The sequence below is a fragment of the Haliotis asinina genome, chromosome 14 (genome assembly GCF_037392515.1).
Source record: "Haliotis asinina isolate JCU_RB_2024 chromosome 14, JCU_Hal_asi_v2, whole genome shotgun sequence".
Taxonomy (NCBI): Eukaryota; Metazoa; Mollusca; class Gastropoda; order Lepetellida; family Haliotidae; genus Haliotis; species Haliotis asinina.
In genome coordinates this window covers 18,941,812-18,959,200 of record NC_090293.1, presented here as the reverse complement: position 1 = coordinate 18,959,200, position 17,389 = coordinate 18,941,812, and the positions used below count along the sequence as shown (strand labels likewise).

General features: G+C 39.2%; 2 protein-coding genes across 4 annotated transcripts in view; both read right to left on the bottom strand.

Annotated features, from left to right (window-relative positions):
* Positions 1–293: 293 nt before the first annotated feature.
* LOC137260690 (uncharacterized) lies at positions 294–1,643 on the bottom strand. Its single transcript, XM_067798282.1, has one exon. It carries the CDS (start codon positions 1,641–1,643, stop codon positions 294–296), a length of 1,350 nt encoding a protein of 449 aa, XP_067654383.1.
* Positions 1,644–8,291: 6,648 nt separating this feature from the next.
* LOC137261519 (uncharacterized) overlaps positions 8,292–17,389 on the bottom strand; it is a 32,123-nt gene continuing 23,025 nt past the window's right edge. For all 3 annotated transcript variants that reach the window (XM_067799277.1, XM_067799279.1, XM_067799278.1), the window contains exons 12-17: positions 16,552–16,676; positions 15,727–15,838; positions 14,934–15,064; positions 14,251–14,313; positions 13,450–13,503; positions 8,292–12,694 (exon numbers count right to left, since the gene is read on the bottom strand). In XM_067799277.1, the coding sequence (XP_067655378.1) occupies positions 12,624–12,694; positions 13,450–13,503; positions 14,251–14,313; positions 14,934–15,064; positions 15,727–15,838; positions 16,552–16,676 (556 nt within the window). In that variant the 3' untranslated portion in view covers positions 8,292–12,623. The remainder of the gene's footprint in view (positions 12,695–13,449; positions 13,504–14,250; positions 14,314–14,933; positions 15,065–15,726; positions 15,839–16,551; positions 16,677–17,389) is intronic.

The following is a 17,389-nucleotide window of genomic DNA, read 5'->3' as shown; positions in this document are numbered from 1 at the left end:
TGAAATATAACAAATGAATACATTTTATGTGATACATCGCAATGAAATTTTATTCAGAAGAAAAAAATCAGGCGCTTTTAGGTTTTTGAAACACAAAGATTTATTTCATGTGGCTTTATACAAGTTATATCGTTTATTACACACGATTCCTTAAAGGGTAGTAATTTACGGGTGATTTTTTTTTATAACCTGAACACCACATGAAACATGCCACTTTCCAAAGTCAAGGATTTTAATAGTTAGTTAAGAAAGAAAAAGAAATTATGAAAATGCAGCAGGTCGGGATATAAGACTTACTCTTTGTGCATCACGCTGATGAAGATAATAATGATGGTGGTTGTTGTTGTTGTTGTTGTAGCTGGCTGTTTGTGCATCACGCTGATGAAGATAATTATGATGGCGGCTGTTGTTGTTGTTGTTGTTGTTGTTGTAGCTGGTTGTTTGTGCATCACGCTGATGAAGATAATTATGATGGCGGCTGTTGTTGTTGTTGTTGTAGCTGGTTGTTTGTGCATCACGCTGATGAAGATAATTATGATGGCGGCTGTTGTTGTTGTTGTTGTTGTTGTAGCTGGTTGTTTGTGCATCACGCTGATGAAGATAATTATGATGGAGGCTGTTGTTGTTGTTGTTGTTGTTGTAGCTGGTTGTTTGTGCATCACGCTGATGAAGATAATTATGATGGAGGCTGTTGTTGTTGTAGCTGGTTGTTTGTGCATCACGCTGATGAAGATAATTATGATGGCGGCTGTTGTTGTTGTTGTAGCTGGTTGTTTGTGCATCACGCTGATGAAGATAATGATGGCGGCTGTTGTTGTTGTGCCTGGCTGTTTGTGCATCACGCTGATGAAGATAATTATGATGGCTGTTGTTGTTGTTGTTGTTGTTGTTGTAGCTGGTTGTTTGTGCATCACGCTGATGAAGATAATTATGATGGCGGCTGTTGTTGTTGTTGTAGCTGGTTGTTTGTGCATCACGCTGATGAAGATAATTATGATGGCGGCTGTTGTTGTTGTAGCTGGTTGTTTGTGCATCACGCTGATGAAGATAATTATGATGGCGGCTGTTGTTGTTGTTGTAGCTGGTTGTTTGTGCATCACGCTGATGAAGATAATGATGGCGGCTGTTGTTGTTGTTGTGCCTGGCTGTTTGTGCATCACGCTGATGAAGATAATTATGATGGCGGCTGTTGTTGTTGTTGTTGTTGTTGTAGCTGGTTGTTTGTGCATCACGCTGATGAAGATAATTATGATGGCGGTTGTTGTTGTTGTAGCTGGTTGTTTGTGCATCACGCTGATGAAGATAATTATGATGGCGGCTGTTGTTGTTGTTGTAGCTGGTTGTTTGTGCATCACGCTGATGAAGATAATGATGGCGGCTGTTGTTGTTGTGCCTGGCTGTTTGTGCATCACGCTGATGAAGATTATTATGATGGCTGTTGTTGTTGTTGTAGCTGGTGGTTTGTGCATCACGCTGATGAAGATAATTATGATGGTGGCTGTTGTTGTAGCTGGTTGTTTGTGCATCACGCTGATGAAGATAATTATGATGGCGGCTGTTGTTGTTGTAGCTGGCTGTTTGTGCATCACGCTGATGAGGATAATTTTGACGGTTGCTGTTGTAGCTGGTTGTTTGTGCATCATGCTGATGAAGAATGAGGACTTTGAGTTGTGGATATACAACTTCTCTTATTCACTGAGTGCGAAGTTTTGACATAGATACTAATGTCGTTGTCGTGCAAATGGTACAGGGGAATAAGTTTATGGAGTGAATATATGCATGAATTGTTGTTACAATGAATGAGAAGAAAATGAGTTGTTTATACAATTAATGGGGTTGATGTACACAAACTGATGGGAAGCCAGAAGTCGCACTCACTGAATAAAAGAAGTTGTATATCCATAAATCACAGTCATCATTCTTCATCTACTCATCTTCTAGAATGCCTATCAAAGATGTCATCATGCTGATGAAGATAATTATCATGGTGGTTGTTGTTGTAGCCGGTGGCAGGTGCGAGCTAGATACATTCGCTAGTACATAGTGTAAAACAAGTTCTCCAATTACTGAATTTAATTTTAAGGTGCTAAAATTAATGTATGTAATGTATGAAAATTGTTCAAAATGTAATGTTATAAAAACTACTTGCGTTTTTTAATGTGATTGTTTAATGTGTGAATAAATGAGTGAACACGAGTATACAATGTACATGTTTGTGTGAGTATGTAATGGAACTATTATCATATACTGTAAATACACGCTTCACCACTCTGTCCCAGCATCCCTTTAAGTATCCAACTCAGACAGGTTCACCGGGTATACTTTAGCGGCTGGGTGAATACAGGGATACCTCAAACAACGATTCTTGCCTAAGGAGACCTGATAAGCAATAGAAATTCTTAAATGTCATGTTTGGTATACAGTCGTGCCCCGTTTATCCTAACACTTGTGGTTTTATTGAAATTGTCCGGATAGGCGAATTTTCGGATATCTGAACCACTAGCCATATGTACAAAGAAGCGTACAAAGAAACGAACATAGTAGGCATCAGACAAAATTGTTATTGATTACACATGAACGAATATCAGTGCATAAATGTCTCATACCTGTTCATGCAGTTATCATATTTTCCTTTTAAACAATATCAGAACTATTAAACGTAAATGGTTGAAACCGACTCGGTGAACACTGAGTGTTAGCACAAATATCGAAAACACGTTTCAGCAACATGTCATGAATATATTAACCAGTGTCTCTCACGCTGTGTAAATCAATGTGCACTCCAACTATATGGGGGCGTTTCACTGGCCAGTGCATGTCATACAACACTATCTTCGAGGTTTTAACACGTTGTTAAAGAAGTTAAATATAGTTCAGGAAATCACCCGAGCTCTCACAGCTCGTGTCAACCGTTTCAGAATTGTCATTGTTATATTATAAATGCCACGCGTCTAATTAGTAGAACAGACCTGTATAACAGAAGAGAGCTCTTACTCTGTTCAAGTGCCTTGAGTGCATGAATGTGACTTTAGGACACCTTCGTTCATAGACTTCACGGACGTACTTCACGACTGAAGTGAATGGTCGATCGATAGATGTGTACTATGTTAATTCAATTCTATGTCAGGTGGACCGTTTATTGGAACATGTGTAACTGGGCTAGTCCCACATGTGACAGGAGGGCCAGCTTTGGGACAGAGTTCTTTATTTTTACGGCTGAATAATTTCCACACAAGGAAGAGATTCATCCTGTAACATTACATTTAAATACAACTAAATGTTTACACCATACATGAAATTAATACAATTAACCATTTAAAGAACATTATAGGAAATTACATGAATACACGCGTGGCCAGTTATAGTTATTATAATTACTGGAAAATAGCATGACAGATATAACAAACTAAAATACACATAATTACCAGCTATGGGCTGAATTAATTGTCTGATGCTCCTCAGACGCCTACTCAGGACATCTAAACACAATAGTATCATTATAAATGCTTTGCCAAACTGTATTACAAAAATACATCACAATACAATACAAATTGGTTTACAGAAATACAGCATCAAATTGGAAAGTATTTTATCTCAAACATTCCATAGTCTATATTTAAAATACCGTCAACCAACCGAAATATTTTTGTCATGTTTATTCTTAATAAAATACTTTGCAACACATAAGTCTAACCTTACATTTCCTCTAGACCATATCATGTTTATTCTTAATAAAATACTTTACAACACAGAAGACTAACCTTACATTTCCTCAAGACCATGTTTCTCCTGACGCGAGTTGTCAGCCAAGTGTGACCTGTCCTGGTCCTCTAGTAGAACCTTCATTCACACAGTTTTCAAGAACAGGCAAGTGTTTATCTGGACCACACAATGCAGTGATCTGTACCTGTTTCAGCACAACACTTTCAACTTAATGACCGAACATGACCATTGCATCTAAACATCCATTAGACACTCTGTAATGCAAAAATGATTGAATGAATGAATGAAATCAACTTAAAACGATATCAATTTGTGCCCTCAAAGGTCAGATCTTGCCAGTCACATCCTTCCACGGACACCAGACTATATAAGACTATATAAGCCAATAAGTTGGCTCACAGTTAGTTGCCAAACAAGCACGGCACCGACGTCTCATAACCAACATGAAGAATCTACTGGCATTCATCTTGGAGTGCCACTCCAAGTCCTGACATGGAGGGTGCCGCCCTTGCACTGGTCGTGCTTAATAGCAGAAAGGTCGGGGACACGCTGGCCATGAAAGAGTTTGGATTTGGTGCCGCAGGAGCTGGTCAAGCACAATGCGAGCACGGTAAGCCTTGGCGTTATCATCCTGGAAAATGAATCCCTGTCTATTGCGACGTGAAAACGGCAGGACGTGATGATCTGGTCACGGTAGTAGACCCCAGTGACTCTACCTTGGCAGATGTGGAGATTTGTCCTGTGATCCCACCCCACTCTATAACAGACCCTCTTCGTAGCGATCATGTGGAATCATGGCATAATTCACAAAGGCATCGTCAGACACGATGCCAACCACCACTGAAGGCCAAAGCGAACCTTGACTCACTATTTGTTCGTGTGTCATTTTTCATACCCACCACCTGGTGCTTTGGTCAACTGTTTTCTGCTCTAAGGACACCTGGTGTTCAGTGTGCAAACATACCTAACGTACTTGGAGAAATCTACATTCCTGTGTTTTTGCCGAGCTGTTAAACTTTATCTCCTACTTTTTTGTGAGCAGTATATCTTGCTTTGAATACAGTTCTAACGGAACTCACACAAGGTGTTGCTTGAAACATTCATGGGCACTGACTGGTGCATTGCTTCACATATGTCGACACCGTAACTGTCAGGGACGGGGTTTTGTATTGGACGCATGCCACTGGTCCCGATTTCACTGATTCCCTAGCTCTAACCTGGATCCAGTGCTTCATCCTATCTACGACGCTTCGGGCCTTAGTACTGGGTTATGAATAGACTGAAATATGTAGTGTCTCAAAAAAAGAAACGCACGGAGCTAAATCGATTAACAAAATTTCTGTATTTGGAATGACAACAACGGTTATATATATTCTTATCCCTTTTGATAAAGAGTGATTGACTTCTTGAAAGAGTATTTCAGTTGGGTAACATAGACTAACAACTAGTCTCTGGGACTAGCTCATAGTGAAAAATAATGAAATGTGAAGAAAAGGAGCCTTGAGACTTTCTTCATTTTCTATATTTGCCACGTATTCTAGAATTGGATAGGATGTTTTGCATTTATATACATGTTAAAAATCATTATCACAGACTTAACAGTTAACTTAAATACTGTTTGAATACGTCACTCACTCACTCACTCACATGTGTGAAGAAAGAAAATGCAGGTTAAGAGATCTAGGTACAAACATACGTATAAATGACTACGTTATTAAACATTTTCTGATAATGCCTGTATGACTTCCGTTCAGTCTATTCCCATCCACACCATTTAGATATAATTCCAGCGGTAGCAGGACAGATGAATGCACTTCACGTATTGTTGAGAATAGAATCTTCTTCATAGTGACGTCTCATCCCATGGGATAATCTATCCCAATTTAAACGATACATACACAAAACAATGACTTTAAGAAGCTGGTATGGTGGAAAAGAATACCTTTTATGGATAGACAACGTACTTATGTATTGCAATAGGTGCGACTTTTGGGTTTTGGTGTAGCTCCTAACACCGTTATCAAGCAAATTTGCGCTTGTCCTGTTGACAAAACAATGGTTTGTCAAAGTGGAACTTGGTCACGCTCTGCTAGTGCGGGTCAAACTTCCCGTGCATTTAGCAGGATTATTTTAATTACATACGATTATTACAGAGGTCATCGGTCCCGTTAAATTGCCGGCACCAAGTGCAGTCCGTGACCAGTCTAGTTCCCATAAACCACACTTAGCATAGCATTCGCTATTGTTTCCTAGGACCAGTCACACTTGATTAGATCGTAAGGATCACAAGCGTTCCCACAGCTGTTCTACAACTCCTGGCATTGTTCGTGTGCCACAAGAAGAATCTGGGAAATTTACGTACAAAGAAGAGGAAAGATAGTGCGTCTTGTTATGAAGATTCTTTCAGACTGTGGTAATTTCTTTAGAAACATATATTGAGGGCTCAGTGATACCGATTGTGACCATGCACTGCTGATATCGATTTTGGTGTGTTATCCTGGGGAAAATAACAACCAGAAAACGCAAGTTACATGTACAGACTGACGGGAAGGATCTTTCACCAAAGTCACCTAAACAAGATTATTGTATCAGAACCTAAGAAACACGTGGATGAAACAAAAAGGAATCGTCTACCAAAAACGTCTTTCTAAATATTACAACTGAACTGCTTTCCAATGTAAAACATGGCAAATACCCATGGGGAGTATGAAATTTTACTGACCGCAGTCTAAAACAATATTTTCTGGCTTAAACTATTCCAGTGCAAACTACGCACTCCCATTCATGCACAATACATTGAGAAAGGTAGTTTGACTAGTCTGTGTAAATATCATTTTGTAAACTGGGAAAAATACCATATTGTAAACTGGGAAAAATATCATATTGTAAACTGGGAAAAATATCATACTCAGATGTCGCCTGCCACATGGGTGGCCGAAAGCTAATTAAGTGCTGTATTCTCCAGTTATATTGATGGATTACAGGGTATTTAAAGGTGTATTCGACCGTCAGACATATGGCTTGCAGACAACCTGTAGATTTTTGCCGTCACATTGATGGATATCACGCCATTACAAAGCATATTTGCCGGTCATACAGGCTGCTTACTGCACACCGAAGAGTATATTATCCCCTGGAAGACGGGCAATAAGCCGTCTTGTGGGAAGTGTAATCGCTGGAATCGCGGATCGCTGGCAACCCTGTCTGTAGTCTATTCCTCCGTCACATAGTTGTTTCGTTGGCTTGTTGTTTAATTCAGCTATATGGCGAAAGTCTGTAAATAATCGAGTGATCAGCAGCATGAGCATCAATCTACGCATACAATGATATGTGTCAATCAAGTCAGAACCTGACCCCGTAAGTCGCCTTTTACGACCAGCATGGGTTACTGAAGACGCCCATCGCATAGATGGCTAGAGAAGAGATGGCTAGAGAAGAGATGGCTAGAGAAGCGCATTGCATGGCGCCAGTAGACGACATCAGCCTTGTTGGAAGTGATTGGCCGAATCAGAGATGGCTAGTAATCATTTTAAAATTGCATTTACCAGTCATAGATAGCATCAGCAACGTTGGAGGTGATTGCCAGAAAAAGAGATTCTTTGTAGCTGATTCACCCATGGAAAACCTGTGGGATTTAGCGTAGATTGTCCTAGCGCTTCATACAGATAAAACCATTCATTTAACCCACCGACAGATAGCATCATATTCAGACTGGTAGAACTTGTACCACGTCATTTCAGAGAGAGTCTGCAATGTACCTATTCTTAGCTGTCCTCAATGCCTTTTTGACATTAAGTGTATTCGCCCTTCAGTTCTCATCGCTCGCTGGCAGAAAAATGTATTCACCCCTTACATGCATGGGAGTAGCCCAGTCAAAAGTATGTTAGAAAGTCTCCAGTTCTGAAGATGTAATTACGAGGGTGTATACCATTAAGGTTGACACAACATCAACTTGACTCGTAAAACAAAAGCTCGATGCCGTCACAGAAAAACTCTTGTGGGTGTTGAGTATATTTTCCTTGTGCTTCATTCACTTGCTGATACATTCTTCTCAGTGTTCGACGAAAGGGCTTGGCATGAAGACGGTGTCGATCGTTGTGTTTTCAGTATTGTGATGGTGTGCACATTATAGTACCAAAGTCGTGTAATCACTCACATAACACTCACAGCTCGTGGACATTTGTCCTGTGGTCTTGATATGGTATAGCAGACACCCCGAGTATAATATGGTGTTGATATGGTATCAGCATGTAGACGTTGTGTTGCAAATATGGTGTTGATATGGTATCAGCATGTAGACGTTGTGTTGCAAATATGGTGTTGATATGGTATCAGCATGTAGACGTTGTGTTGCAAATATGGTGTTGATATGGTATCAGCATGTAGACGTTGTGTTGCAAATATGGTGTTGATATGGTATCAGCATGTAGACGTTGTGTTGCAAATATGGTGTTGATATGGAGCAGTATGTAGACGTTGTGTTGCAAATATGGTCTTGACATGGTACCAATAACACATCGTGGCAATGTGTTTCAAATATGTTGTTAAATATAACCGACGACACATACTCATAGACCAAAATTTAATTTATAAAACACTCTGAAAATATGTGTTGTCATAGTAACATATTCACAACATAATGTCGTTTCCCAAAACTAAGGTCCAGAGGTGCAGGCTATGACAAGACAATGACAGGGAATAAGTTCGTTTGCCAAATTGTAAGATAGTATATGTTATCATAGTCAACAATTGTATTACATTTCAACTGTCGTTACCTCAATGCATTTCAGAGAAAGAGTAAAATGACATACAGTAATAGAGCAAAATGTGGTTGATCAAACACATGGAAACACGCGTTGTCATCGTAACCAAGTGTATTCTAATATTCAAAATGTCGTTTCCTGTAAACTATTCCAAATGATGATGCACTAGTATACAATTGCAGAGCAAATATTATTCAATCTAAGTTTCCCAACATTTTGCAGTGAAAGTAAGTACGGTGTACAATTCATGAGCCAAATTATTATTAAATACTACTACAACGTGTTTTGATATGGCAACAAATTAAGTCCGAAAATTTAATGACTTTTTCCCAAAAAATATGCAATAATACATATCCAATGACATAATCGTACAAAAAAAGTTGATTGAACAAACATTAAGACAAAACATGTCACGGAAAATATATTCCAATCAAAAAGTCATTTTCATGAAACACTCCAGATTCTGTTAGCACTATTCTATTCTGTTATAGTTTCCTAGACTTGTATCTTCAGATATATACATGGCGATGGACAACACTCTCCCCACATTAATGCTGCTACATGACCAGCATGATACCACTAGACGATAGCACGTGCAATGCGTCTCAGTGAGAGTAACTTGAAAACATCCTTATCTATGCTGTTACCCTCCTGCCTTTATCAAGTACTGACATACTCTCAAAGATATGTTGGAAGGCATTAGTTTACAAAAAAGGCTGAACAACACAGCTTTATGTAACTCAAGAAAACAATTGATCAAATGTATTCACATTTAGGTGACACGCATCTTTTTCAGAAAAATAACATTGTCCTATTTTCGACCTTGCCGAAATAATGCAATAGCAGTAATTATATGCCATCCAAAAAGGTTTTAGTAATATTCTGCTTTGAGACAAAGATAAACCATTTAAAGTCGCTATAATTCAACCATTAAAACAGGATATAACTGGTGTTGATATGGTATCAGCATGTAGACGTTGTGTTGCAAATATGGTGTTGATATGGTATCAGCATGTAGACGTTGTGTTGCAAATATGGTGTTGATATGGAGCAGTATGTAGACGTTGTGTTGCAAATATGGTCTTGACATGGTACCAATAACACATCGTGGCAATGTGTTTCAAATATGTTGTTAAATATAACCGACGACACATACTCATAGACCAAAATTTAATTTATAAAACACTCTGAAAATATGTGTTGTCATAGTAACATATTCACAACATAATGTCGTTTCCCAAAACTAAGGTCCAGAGGTGCAGGCTATGACAAGACAATGACAGGGAATAAGTTCGTTTGCCAAATTGTAAGATAGTATATGTTATCATAGTCAACAATTGTATTACATTTCAACTGTCGTTACCTCAATGCATTTCAGAGAAAGAGTAAAATGACATACAGTAATAGAGCAAAATGTGGTTGATCAAACACATGGAAACACGCGTTGTCATCGTAACCAAGTGTATTCTAATATTCAAAATGTCGTTTCCTGTAAACTATTCCAAATGATGATGCACTAGTATACAATTGCAGAGCAAATATTATTCAATCTAAGTTTCCCAACATTTTGCAGTGAAAGTAAGTACGGTGTACAATTCATGAGCCAAATTACTATTAAATACTACTACAACGTGTTTTGATATGGCAACAAATTAAGTCCGAAAATTTAATGACTTTTTCCCAAAAAATATGCAATAATACATATCCAATGACATAATCGTACAAAAAAAGTTGATTGAACAAACATTAAGACAAAACATGTCACGGAAAATATATTCCAATCAAAAAGTCATTTTCATGAAACACTCCAGATTCTGTTAGCACTATTCTATTCTGTTATAGTTTCCTAGACTTGTATCTTCAGATATATACATGGCGATGGACAACACTCTCCCCACATTAATGCTGCTACATGACCAGCATGATACCACTAGACGATAGCACGTGCAATGCGTCTCAGTGAGAGTAACTTGAAAACATCCTTATCTATGCTGTTACCCTCCTGCCTTTATCAAGTACTGACATACTCTCAAAGATATGTTGGAAGGCATTAGTTTACAAAAAAGGCTGAACAACACAGCTTTATGTAACTCAAGAAAACAATTGATCAAATGTATTCACATTTAGGTGACACGCATCTTTTTCAGAAAAATAACATTGTCCTATTTTCGACCTTGCCGAAATAATGCAATAGCAGTAATTATATGCCATCCAAAAAGGTTTTAGTAATATTCTGCTTTGAGACAAAGATAAACCATTTAAAGTCGCTATAATTCAACCATTAAAACAGGATATAACTGTTGTACAGTGTGTAAAATAGTAAAAGTATCATTCCTTGACTTCATTCTGTTAATACAAATTCTACTGATTTGCATCAGTGAAAACATATAAAGCGTGTACTTATTATTGTGAAAAAGCGTTTAAGAACATCTGACATTATCTTTGTTCACATTTTCCATTTTCAGGTTTACACAAAGCTATATCAATCGATCAAATGTAGCAATGTTAAAGTTTGAATCTATTTCACGTGTAGTATGATTCTATATGGTATGAAGAGAGTCTCGAATGCATGATATGATACACAAGTACGAGAAATGTACCACTATTAACAGCTGAAGTGAGTAAGAGCCATTGAGATGGTGCAGATGGGTTCACGTACAATGCTGTTGTCGTTACAATCGGATGCCACCGTATCACGGTTATAAGACTTATTCAGCGCTAAAGTGAGACTTGGGTCACCGTAGACAGACCAAGAGGTAGATCTCCAGGCATCACAACGATAGCTGAAGATAGGTACTTCCGTCATGAAGGAAGGAAAGTAACGTTTCTTTTGGCGCTTAGTATATATAGTGAACATTTCAGGTTGTAGAAGTCTATATTATCTCTTAACTACGCTAAACGTTTGTTTTGAAAACCAAATCCTTTTCTTCTTAAACCAAGACTAAATCTATACACCACTCAAAAAATCAATTTCACAAGCAACATACATCTCTACATAAATGTACATGCAAACACGTTTGATGTGTCGAACTTACGGCTGATTCCGTGCAACTGATTGGCTCCTTCGTGGTCTTTATGCATTATTCGATGGTATCGAATCTCGGATAACTCGAATACTTTTCGCAGGTCTCTTCAACGACAACACAACTGAGTTTGACAGTACACGATTAACACTCTAACCTAATCTTTTTATCGTGTTTGTTTAAGTAGATCGTGGCAGGTTACACGTTTATACATACGTATCCGCACTGACAGATATATCTTTTATGTACACACACAATATATATATATACGTATATAATAACAGGTTACAGCAGCAGTAACACGCACAAGTTGTAAGTTGTCGTCCCAGTGTCATTTCCACTTCATTTCAAAGTGTCAATTACACAGAAAACATACACAAAATGTATTCTATTTACAAACATGTCAGTCATAAAAGTAAAGGGCTGGTTTCACAAAGCAAAAGTAGGTGAATGACTGCCGTAGATCTATATAGAATGGTGTTGGACAGTCATAATACTAATATTGCTTCGTGAAACGGTTGCGAAGAGTCTATATATGAAGCTTACAGGGTTCTCGGCTCTGGCAACGAAAGGTGCCGTCATCGAGGCACGAGCGCCACCTGTCGGCACTGTGAAGAGTTTGTGTGTGTTCATGAGTATAACGACAATCTTTAATAGTTTAAAATAACTAAATAGAGTTAATTATTTTCCAAAATCAGTTGTAAGTGGCAAGTCGTCATTTGGACAAAACGTTGTTTGTTTTGGTCTAAAGTTCATCATGAGCTACAACCGCATCGTGCATACACCCCGAGCACAGGTAGGTGCACATATCATAATAATATTGCGCCATTAAAATACTCATGGAAATATTACACAAAATGCAATTTAAATATGAATATTTGGAGAATTTGAAAACAGTTCTACAAATCAGATTAAACGTTAAAAATATTTTAACGATAGAGAGTTATGACTGATAATAAAGACAATGTTTAAGTAAGTATCAAATAATTCTCCACTAGCTCCCAGCACATACAAACAGCTGACGTCTGTACATGTCGCTGAGACTGGTATTACTGGATGGCAGTTTGTTGTGTTCATCCTCCAAATTGACGTAATCGAACAGATAGCCTTTTCCCTAATGACGGTGGTATATGGTCGCCGCGAAGATGGGGGCCAAGGCCACAAAGTTCAAACTCAATGTGGAACCTGAAAATACATATTGAATACAAGAACATGTGTATGGTTAACTTACACGCATTCACGTAAGTAAAAGTGACACTTAAAGAAGTACTACACAACAAGACTTGGCCGCAAGAACAGTTTGGCGGTCAGATACGGACTTGATATTATATCAATCACATTGTGCGCTACAAAATGCACTGAATAAGAGCAGAGAATACATAACATGTTAACCAGTAAACCAGATGCATTGTGAATCATTCTATGACCTCATCAACAGGGGCAGTCTGTGACGTCTTAGTTCAGCTCACGTTGCCTAAACCTCGCCATGCAATGGAAGAGAAACATGACTTTGTTAAAGTTTAAAACAAGGGTTTGGAATTTCGTGTAACCATTGTTGTTTGAAGTGCCTCTTTTCACATTCACACGATAAAATTCGGATCTGCTGAAAAGAAGGTCCGTTTATCTGCTGGTTCATGAGACTCGTGTTTCTGTTTGAGATGTAAAAAAGACCCGTGTAGGCATGATGCCAAGTGTTTAGGGAAATGTTTTCAGAGAAAAATGACATAACAGTGAGTGAGTGAACCTAGTTTGACGCCTTTTTACGTCAAGCAAAACCCCGGCGTGGTCACCAGAGGTGGAGTAACGAGTGCAGACCATATTAACACCCTCAAAGTGATGGTGTGTCAGGAGAGGAAGGCTTCACAATGATTCATGAAGGTCGTTATCAAGGACGGCTACAAAGGGTCATGCAAATACCAAGTAGAGAAGTGTTAGCTTACCTCCATTCCCTGTGTCTTTGTCCGTCTGCTTGTCCTCCTCGGTCTCCTTTATATCTAGATACAGAATATTGAAATGTGTTACGCATGGTAGTGAACAGTGATATCTTGTCCTGGAGCTTCTTTCACGATGCAACCTTCACTAAGGTTAACCTTGACGCCTATTCTTTAATGTTGTACTAAGTTACATTAGTGTTTTACGAGCACCTTTGTGCTCTGTGAAAGGAGGCCCAGCTAAAAAATACTGCATTGTGATTGGTGCCTGACTATCTAAACCATTTATATGATTACGACCACCTGCACCTTTTAGCGAAAGAACAAATTAGCTCAAAGTTGCACACACACACACACACACACACTCGCACGCAGGCACGCACGCAACACATACACACACACACGCACACAAAGATAGAGAGACACATACGCGAGTTGAGTGTGTGTTTATGTCTTGTTCATATTATATAAATTCTAAAATAGCCTCATACAGACACAATACAATAGTCTCATCTATTCGAAACGATATCATGAATTCCGTCCATTTATGCGTTGGTTTGTGCTTATTCTGGTGTACACAGGATAAACGAGATGCTCACAGCACTCGCAACAGTCCCAAGTTGAATCGCAGCCAAGTTCATTGTTGATGCCAAGTATACAGGGGAGCACATAAAACCATGAACACAGTCAAGCATGTTATTTACTATTGTTTGCCTCCTCACCCATCACTCAAACATGTGGCCCTACTGGTGATTGATGTATTAGCAGACACAGTAGATACACTTGTACACACGTGAAGGGCAGACTTACCTTCCTTCAGCTCTACTGTTGTTGATGTAACGGTAGTCGTTGGTGTTGTCGGTGCGGGTGTCGCTGCGAGAGGATGTGTTTCGCAGATTAGACAAAGAGCGGTAACGTAATATTTGCAAACCATGAAGATATAACTGGTTTCATTTTGGATGTATGATGAATATTTAGTCTTAAGGGTCTATGAATGTAGTCAGGTTACTCGGAAAGGATAACGACAGTGAATTACCTATATCTACATAAAATATATATTACATTAGTCATGTACGACTGTCAACTAACAGACATGAAACCCTAGAGATAAAGAAACAAAAGGACAAAAAATGGAAAAGATCCATTGCTCTGAACCATGTATTCCTCGATCCATCATTCAGCTGTCAATCGGCGCAGTTACATATACAATGTTGCCATGCACTTCAGAATAAGAGACAAAAATAATTCCCATGGCCAATTACAAAATGCACACCATCAGAAATCAGGTCACTATAGTTTGTTTTATTTTCTCAGTCCATTAACTGTAGATTGACAGCACCCATTGTTCTGTTATCAAGACACGGAAATTGAACTCGAAACCAGCTTGATTGTCAGGGAAGAAATATGGAAGGAACATTTTCACTAAGAATACAAAATCTGATGGTTAAAAAAACATCATATAAAAAAGTTTGAACATGAGCTGCCCCGCCTACTTATTGTACATGTCGTCTGTTGCATCTGCCGTAGACGCTGGATGTTGTTGATCATGTCGTTCCTGTTCTGGACGTTACACTGGCCGGCGCTGATGAGCTGAGAGCTGCACATGAGCGACGACTCCATGTAGCTGGTCAACAACAAACCACATGTGTGTTAGGCGGCATTCTGCCGCTTATGTTATCGCTTACACTGTGTCCATGTTCAATGTCCAAGAGTGAAACATTATTGAATAACTTGTATCTTACTGCATGACCACATTCATTACAAGGGTTCACATCTCCAGCTATCTGGCCATTCATGTATGTACCTATCCATCTCGTCACTATACTATACAGAAAAAAACAGATGACATTTTTGATTTTAATCATCTAATTTTCTAGATCAAACTAATTTTCATAGAAAACTCTCTGTACAAGTCTAATGTTTAATCTAGTGGTGAACATGAGCATTTAAAATGTCTTTTGCGTGTCTTACACCGAATGTAATGCCCATATGACTGTATGACAGTACTCTCCTCCTCATACCCCCTTTAGCCTCCTGATCCTCTGAAGAGACGGACTACGCCGTCCCTCGTGTAAAGCAGCTTACACCTGGGCCAGGTTCTATACAGGAGGATCCCCTTGTCATACAATCATGACGACCAATCATGACCCAGATATGCTTCTAAGGGTTAAAATGGGGGATCATTCAGGCAGGAGGTATTTAAAGGGGTGCTTTCTGTATAGTATCTAGGTATATAGCTTTCTCTCTATATTCTTTACAGGTTATCGAGGTATCTGTTCAACTCACTGGCACCAGTAGGTCCCCTCCACCATCATACTGGGACTCATGTTTGTGAGGTCCAGGGCGGCGTGACACTGCATGAAGTTCATACAGCTCTTGATGGCGGGGTTCGCTAGCACTGCAATACAGGAACGTACACCAACATTCATACTGGTTGGCCTGACAGAACATCATTCATACTGGTAGGGCTTACAGTACATTATTCATACTGGCAGGCCTTACAGAACATCATCAGAACAGATCTGACGTGTTTAAAAGTACTGGGATTTTACATGAATGTGTCCGAGTGTTTATTGCATCGCCTTTTAATCAGATCCGTTCACAAAGCAATTCTAGAGCTACAACAGACCATCTAACATACTGCAGAACTTTGGAAACTCATATTCGAATTTAGGAAAATTTACTTCTACTATCATTTTATTATTTCGAGGTTTATGCATTTTATACTGTGACTTTAAGCATCTGCAACTTAATAAAAGTCGTCTCGTCTCTGAAACGAACATGCTCTATACCAAAACAAATACTGCTATTGACATAAAAGCCAGTTACAGACATGTCAATTAACATAGAAAGGAGGCATGAGATCTTCTTCATTTACAGAAACTGTGGTTATCTATACTTGTCACGCATATTCTAGACTTGCATTGGGTTTCATTGGGTATATATTTTTAGCGTCTGAATGACCAATGACTTTCACTCACACACACGCTAGAGTACAGCCACTGCCTAAACTCGATTTGGTGTGGATTTAGAATTGTCATAGCCCATAGATATCTACTTTGTACATTAAGGCAGTACGTCAGGTAAAGGTATTGCAACGCGATATCTTACCTGACCGGCAATATCTGGAAGAGAGGAGGCCAAGGTCACGGAAAGAGATGGCCGAGACCCCGTCCCCAGACAGGTGGCACTGCTTGACCGCCTCGTCCACACAGGGAAAGTATGTCTCCAGCACCCTGATGGTAAGGAATAGTAATATGCTTCAACAAAGTCATCAATGGGCTTCGTGTAGGTAATGAGACTCAGAACTACTTATTATGATTGTCATCCTGTCTAATGATGCGTCAGGATCCTTCAAAACACATTCCGACACAGCGTAACAACAATACATACGACAAGCGTCTTGCAAACGAATTTAAACAGGATACAGGAGCACAGTTTTACATACAAACGGCACTGTAAACAATTGGCAAATGTGGTCACTGGATGATAACAGCTCTACAGATTGAAAAGTCATACACAGTTGCACATAACGTCACCGCCATGTTGTAACCCAGCAGTGCCACAGGCCATCACTTTCACAGAACAGCTCTACAGATTGAAGAGTCACACACAGTTGCACATAGCGTCACCGCCATGTTGTAACCAAACAGTGCCACAGACCATCAGTGTCACAGGATAACAGGTCTATATAGAGACAGCGTTACTGTATGACAGAATCATATGCTGACAGTGTCGCTTAATTACAACGTCACATGCTAACGGCGTGCCACAAACAGCGTCATGGCAACAGGATCACGTACGAACAATGTCACTTCATGACGCGACCGCATACATTAACGTGATGGCGTAGATATACTTGCCAGAGGGTTGGTGATCTCTGAAGCTTCACGAATACAGAGGCCAATATTCGCTGACACCCAAAGTAACGTAAGGACATCTTAGCCAC